General features: G+C 39.4%; 1 protein-coding gene and 1 long non-coding RNA gene across 5 annotated transcripts; one reads left to right on the top strand and one right to left on the bottom strand.

Moving 5' to 3' along the window:
- Positions 1 to 228: 228 nt before the first annotated feature.
- Positions 229 to 5,657, bottom strand: LOC111253777 (uncharacterized). 4 transcript variants are annotated; one of them, XM_086976046.1, is made up of 8 exons: positions 5,513 to 5,657; positions 3,639 to 4,245; positions 3,043 to 3,100; positions 2,830 to 2,888; positions 2,355 to 2,493; positions 1,757 to 1,996; positions 1,300 to 1,382; positions 229 to 871 (listed from the first exon to the last, which is right to left on the bottom strand). In XM_086976046.1, the coding sequence occupies exons 2-8, from the start codon at positions 3,712 to 3,714 to the stop codon at positions 708 to 710; spliced, it is 819 nt and encodes a 272-aa protein (XP_086832172.1). In that variant the 5' UTR covers positions 3,715 to 4,245; positions 5,513 to 5,657; the 3' UTR covers positions 229 to 707. The 4 variants fall into 4 exon arrangements, with proteins under 4 accessions (XP_086832172.1, XP_022669467.1, XP_022669468.1 ...); XM_022813732.2 differs by lacking the exon at positions 5,513 to 5,657 and adding an exon at positions 4,390 to 4,681; XM_022813733.2 differs by lacking the exon at positions 5,513 to 5,657 and adding an exon at positions 4,484 to 4,681.
- Positions 4,755 to 6,380, top strand: LOC111253780 (uncharacterized). The gene is made up of 3 exons (XR_002674815.2): positions 4,755 to 4,991; positions 5,655 to 6,019; positions 6,177 to 6,380. It is a non-coding gene; the product is annotated as an uncharacterized LOC111253780 (long non-coding RNA).
- Positions 6,381 to 6,806: the final 426 nt, after the last annotated feature.

Here is a 6,806-nt window from a genome sequence, read left to right as displayed (position 1 = left end):
GATCAAAAGTTAGAACAATACAACAGATATGGCCATTCTAGAAAATCGGTTTCTCCAAAAAGCGCCACCTACAATTAACTACACTCATTTTTAGAGCTCTCAATTAAGGCGCAAATAGAGAAGAAGAAGGCGTTACATATTTTGGAAGTTTGCAGTTATGAATCCTTCGCCAAAGAGTTCTAGCAGTCAGAATGGGAAGAAACGCTTGTTTCCCCGAAAAAAGTACGCTTTCATTCTAAATGTAGGCATTTCTATAACTCTCCCATCTTTTTATTTCTTTTTTATAGATAATATGTATGCATAAACTGGGTCAAAAAAATATTTTTTTGGCGTAAGTCCTTTTTAATGTCTGCTTGTCAATACATACTTTTCAAAATGGCTTTTTGCCTAAGCCACTTGTTATCAGAAATTACACAGGGCACGGCTCATGACGTTATACTATGAATTACAAAATACGTAGTTCTAGAGCCAAGTAAAAAAAGATCAATCGATTTGAAAAAACAGTAAAATCTGCTAAAATTCAGTTATAGCTTAATGGGTTGACTTTCTATATAACAGAACCGTTACGGTTTGACTCGTTTGCATCCTTTTTTTTTTCAAAACAACTTCTTTCCAATAGGTCACGGTCACCGATGTACGATTAAACACTATAAATAACGTAAGCATTAGCTATATTGATGTAGTTTATTTGAGCTTAGAGCGTTGAGTCAGTCAATCAAGCGAAGTGTGCCCTTTGCAATGTAAATCTCTCCAGGTTGAAGAATAACCCGCTCCGTAACTTTCCCAGCTTCGACGCAAACCATTTTCTGCCAAGCATCGTTATCGAGGTCGCTTATTGAAGCGCATCCCTTTACCCAAGGGTTCCAGACGACTGAAAATAGAGCAAAAAATAAATGCAAGAGCAAAAAAACCCGATTAGAGCAGGTCAAAGTATATCTTCGCTCGTATGTACAAGATATGTATATACGCTTAAATCATTCCGCACGAAAAACTGCGATACTGTTAGAGGGGAATTTTTTTTTTATTACTTACAGTTGACCCTTTTGTTTAAAATATAGTTCGTTTTGGAAGTTTATTTTATATTCGGCGATTATAATATAACAAGGAAATTTCAGCACTTGAGGAAACGCCCGCAGATAACCTGTGGCGGTCTCAGCTTTGTTGCTAGAGCAATCGTAATGACCGGATATTCATTTAACCGACGCTCAAATTAATGGTTAGGACTAGAAATCCACAGCTCAGGTTTGTACAAGCTATGATTACTATGATTATTACGTATAGATTCAAAGGTATACGTACCAGTATCGGGCAGACCGTTCTTCTCGACCAGTATAGTCGTAGAGCCATCAGAGACTTCAACATCGGCCGTGTTACGGTAGATCCTACATTCGATAAGTGATCAGTTATTAAATCTATTATATTATATAGCAATAGTAAGGATCTATTACGTATGGGCAACAAGGTCTTGGAGAATGATGGCAAGGGTCGTTGCTGAATGGGATGTTTCGTCGGCGGAAAAATACATATATGATTAACTCACGGAGAACGTTAGCCCGCCCGCGATAAATCACCACTCGGAATTCATATACTACTACTGATACCAAATAAAACAGGACACGCTTATTAAAAATCAGTGGAAATCTTAGAAAGCGCTTCTCGATTTCTACATGTCAACAATTCAGCGAGCGTTTCTCTATGCTATGTACCATCCAGCGCAACTAAAATGATAAACAACAACACGGGTAACGATACTGACCGGTCTATAGCTTCGGTAATAATGACGTCTCCAACTTGAGTGGCGTTGCTGCCCCTTTTAAGCTTATCGATGTAGCTCACTTTATCTAACCCCCGGATTTTCGTTTTGGCAATGTCTTCCACCTTCAAATGGGTATGCAGTAGAAGAGTAAAATCCCATATTTTATCATCAGTGTTACACACATCTACACGCATGTGTAAGGCTCCGGTAGCGAGCTCCACAGTGTAGAATACCTCAAACCTGTTCAACAGCCATATTTCGTTATGAAATAGGTATCTTTATTAGTTTTTTTTTATGAGACGTTTTTCTCTGGGGCACAGATTATGGGTTAGGTTTACTGTTTCGCACAAATCACATGTATATGTAAAATGCTTCGGGATTTCTTATTTTTATTTTGTTGATTATTTCGAGTCTACATTGCACGATATATATGAAGACTTCTTGTGTGAAAAGGTGTCCACATACTTGGGCAAAAAATTGACAGAAACTGCGATCTTTAATTAGCACTCTCTAGAGCTGTAATCAGTAACGAAGCTGAGTTGCATCTCAGATTTGCACTGACAAAAAAATTACTTATTTTTTTTTAGTTAGTACTTACTTGAAAGGCCACATGTCGAGTGAGGTCTGAGTTTCGGTAAGCTTGAATACAGCCTTGGAAGGCTCCCGTCTTTGGAGAGACCACATTGATATACGGGCAAAACCATGGTGCGGTCCTAGAGACCACGGACCGAAATTGGCTGTAACAAGATTATATAAAACGTATCATCACGTTTTCATTTCCCAACTGGTCTCTAGCCTATTCCTATTATAACACAGTGGGTAATGCTTGTCCACTAAACATCGGAACACGTCGTGGTATACGTGAGTTTTTGACACCCAAAGGTTGGAACGCTGGACGTAATTTATAAATTCAGCTGACCCATGTCGCTCTGTTTTGACGATATTTAGAATGGATTGTGAATACGAAGCAAGCTTCCGTTCCTGACAAAGAAATGATTCCAACTAACGCAATTGCTAATGTTGCCTCGTGTGTTCTGAACTTTCAATATCTATTTTCGCTGTCCAGTACTTACGAAATACAAAAGGAACTCCTCCACGGATGGCTTTTTTATTGTCGAAAATAGCAGTTTTGCTGCAAATAAATAATATCTTTCATTTTTAACGTGCTCACTAAGTGGCTACCCTGTAATGGCTTTACGACATTTTATATATTGATACGGCAAACTATCTACAAGATACCCTTAATTTAAATATCTGGATAGTTTATCCACATAATGACGGTTTACCTTAAATAAATATGTTCTGCTTTAACAGCGCCTGTTTTCCACGAGATAATTGTTGCACCTGAAAACAGATGGAGTCTAATATCAATATTGTAATTTCAAGTTGCTTTGATACCTAGTATAACGTTTTTTTGATAGAAAAAAAAAGTAACGCAGTGACGTTGTCATATCAACGTGTTTAAGGAAAAGATCGCAATCGGTTGCCAATTACTCGTCATGATTTTCCATGAGATCGTAGAACCCTCACTTATTCAGTCAATATTACAGTCGCTATATTTTCCAACTCGGATATTTGCACAAAATTAAATAACCGATTTCACGGTACCCAAATGTACTAGTAAATGGTTAACTGATCCTTAAGTCGATTTTTCACTACAATCCAAACAAAACACATTTTTCTTCATTGCTAGTATTATTATTCACGAAAAGTAACCCCATCCCCCTGCTCCACGGTACACACCTCGTCGCCCCTATTCGACTCGTACCCAAGTAACTAATACCTCGACGTCCGTATAGTTTATAGTGATACTGGATCTGCATACGGAAAAATAGTAACAATTATAAAACAAAAACGGTAAAAAAAAATAAGCTCGTCTCACCAAATAGGTGAATCGTTGCAGAATCATCGCCAAGCGTCAACCGCACTAAGTCGTTCTCATCAGCTCCAAATTCCATTTTGCTTTCTGCGATATCGGCAATTGGCGTTCCCTGGCAACTCTTTTTCTTTTTACTGTTGCTGCTACGACTACTCAGAGCACACGAGTGTTTACCATTTCCGTCTTGTACGTTCCGGCTGTCAACATTTTGACGCTGTAATTGTTCTTAGCAGCTTTCAGGGATCAGGTCTTCGTACTGACTGTTACGTTGAACCTTGCCGAGGTGATCTTCACGTTCAGGGCTATTAACGGAACAGGTGCGGCCGTCGGTGGCCTCGTTCTTCTGGCACGAGCAGTACTGGCTTGTTGGTGGGCGGAGCAAGGCTTACCTTTGGGCGCACAATAATATTGACATATAGTGGCAAGAGCTCGCCCTGCTGTTCACCTTGATTCCGCTTCTGTCCTCATCGGCGTCTTCGCTGTCAGCTGATGGGGTTTGTGGACGATCACGGTACTGTCGTGAATATCACCGTTTTGGCCGCTGTTGTTGCTGCTGACCGATCGGTGTCCACTGATATATAGTAGACGCGACCCAAGCCCAGTAATAACACTACACAATCGAGTCGCCAGAAAATCAATAAAGCCTCTATTATACCGGTAATTAAAATAGATAACACCAAGCCAACCTAACTCTCGCAATTATATCAGAAGGCAGAGCGTCCATTATAGCAGCTTACACGTGTACAACAATTACCCGTAATACAGTATCCACATCAAGCAATACATCGATTTCGAGTGGAATTGCTGTTACTAATAAGCAAAACACTATCCGTCAATCCAATCTGTACCAGTATTTATCAGTCAGATGAAAAGTTCCTAACGTATCTAGGACGTCTGCTAAGACGTCAAGATGACGCTAAGCCTGTTAATGATACAAGTAGCGAAACAATGTGCACTACGACGACGATAACATTAAATGCCAATATGTAAAACATAACTCCAACAAGCTCTAGGTACGCATTACTGCTGGAGCCGCTTGACGCATGCCCAATCGCGCTGTCAGTGTCCATGGCCACTAGAGAGGGCTTAAACTGGAAAGGGTAGGCAGCATTATACTAGGTAGGATTGCCACATATAATGACGCCACTCGATAACTGCGAAGGTGAGGGATATCGCTGAAGTAAGGGGAAGGGTTGCACAAACTTTTGTGCGTGTGACTAGATTTGATTGTTGTTTTGTCTTGGCAACGTTGGCGACTTTTTCGGTTTGCTTAATGGTCACACTAGCCATAGAAGACATTAACAATGTTACTTCTTTCGTTTGAACGGGAAATAAGGACATGGACGAATGAAGGAGGTATGGCAGATACTCTTACGTTTGGCTAGTACGTTGAATAAAGTCGGTACGTCTGTCGTACTATGGCATGTGTGTTACTGGAACTTTTTTTTTACTGTCACTTAGTACCAGGTTCGATAAACATGTGAGCCCCGACGTTAGCATAACTTAACTATGTAGCAAATACAGAACACCTAAATATTCAATAAGTCTAGAATAAAAAAAACCTTTGTGCAATTTTGAAGATACCCTCTTTGTGATACTTTTAAGATAAGAAAAAAAAACCGCTATTTTATGCTCCTAAGGAAACAGAACAGTACATTAATTTGGCCACTAAAAAGTTTGGTCAGAACAATGCAGAAATAGGAAAGAATATATCATAAAAAGCATATATGTAAGTGATCAAGTGAATAGCGTTGGACAGCACAGGGGTTTCCACAGATAAATGGTTCTTCGGCACTCTCTAGTACAAGCATAAACTGATGCAACCCAGTATACACGAAAACAAGCATTGTCACATGAAAACTGTTATAATTAAATACCTTTTCAAAGTTGTTTGTTACTACCGTGAAAAGTGTCCGCCCTGGTAACTAATACGAGCAGATATACAGACAGCACAGATACGTAGAATAACACCGTTAGAGTTATTTTTTGCGTCCATATATCTGCCGCTTTGTCTGGTAGAAAGGTAATCATGGTCCCGTAATAGGCGTCAACATCGACTGTCCTATCGAGTCCTCGAAAAGATCACGGTACCTGGAAGGAAAGCTACAGCGTTCGGTGATGACGATAAATTCGGCAGTTTTTTTTGTAGACACTTGCCGTTAGTGAGAAAGTGCTGTTCTGGGCGCATCGTACTTGACTCGACTAGCGGCGGATGCCGATCACTACTAATAGCAATGAAAACTAGTTAAATCATGATTGGTACAAGACGCGATACGGATGAGTGTCAAGGATCTGGGTATACGTCGTGGGCATGGCAAAAGATTCGGAACATGGGTTGTAGCAATCTTGGCTTGACAAAGCAGCGAGCAGAATTAAAGAACATGGTAAGTACTTACCAATAGTCTGCATTGATTTCATATATGTTAAGGACGTTTTATTACTCAATTGTACGTGACGTAGGCTAATGACATTGTTCTAAATAAAAGTGCCAGTTGAAAAAAGCTGGTTTTGGACAAGCTCAAATAAGCTACCTAATTTCAGATTCTATGGGATCAATCGTCTTGGTATTGAGCGGTATGTAGTCAGGCAGGAAGAGCGCTCTATCACTAAGTGGCCGTCGTGGAATACAGGTAAAGATAGCTTCAATATAATGCGACGAAAGCAAGCCATTTAACGCGAAAGGGACTATCGGCGATTAGACTGTTCTTTTGCGGATGAAAGATAAAAATAAACTATAGTTACTTATTTGAATGTTACCTTTATTTTAATAAGTACCCCGCAAAGGACTGGGTTCACAAAGTAATTTCTAGCGAATTGACGACATGGCTAATGTAATTATGTACTCGCAATTTGTCTCTTCCAATAAAGTTATTGTCAAGGTTTACCTGCCGTATCTTAACACCAGAGAAAACTATGAGCTCTAAATTAACAGCCAACCATATTAAGTAAAAAAAAGTGTGCTCATGATCGTATCGTCAGACGTCAAACATTATATACTATCCATATTACTATGTAAGACAATCGTATAATTTATTTTCATTTGAAATCTATATAAAATCTATTTAACTCTAGTGTGTTTCTATCATTTTCCTAAACCTCTACATTTTCGGAAGCTCGGTAGAAAAAATAATAGTGGCAATTCTTCGAAGCATATGCTAGTAGCACTGTCGT

This window comes from Varroa destructor, unplaced genomic scaffold (assembly GCF_002443255.2).
Source record: "Varroa destructor unplaced genomic scaffold, Vdes_3.0 BEIS01000007.1, whole genome shotgun sequence".
Classification (NCBI taxonomy): domain Eukaryota; kingdom Metazoa; phylum Arthropoda; class Arachnida; order Mesostigmata; family Varroidae; genus Varroa; species Varroa destructor.
The sequence above is the reverse complement of the archived record's forward strand: the minus strand, read 5'-3'. Positions and strand labels throughout refer to the sequence as shown.

Coding starts and splice junctions, on each gene's coding strand:
- LOC111253777 (XM_086976046.1), bottom strand. CDS start 3,714: ATGGAATTTGGAGCTGATGAGAACGACTTAGTGCGGTTGACGCTTGGC. Junction 1,997..2,354: donor CTCGACATGTGGCCTTTCAA/GTAAGTACTAAC, acceptor GCTGTTGAACAG/GTTTGAGGTATTCTACACTG. Junction 1,383..1,756: donor ATTACCGAAGCTATAGACCG/GTCAGTATCGTT, acceptor TATCGAATGTAG/GATCTACCGTAACACGGCCG.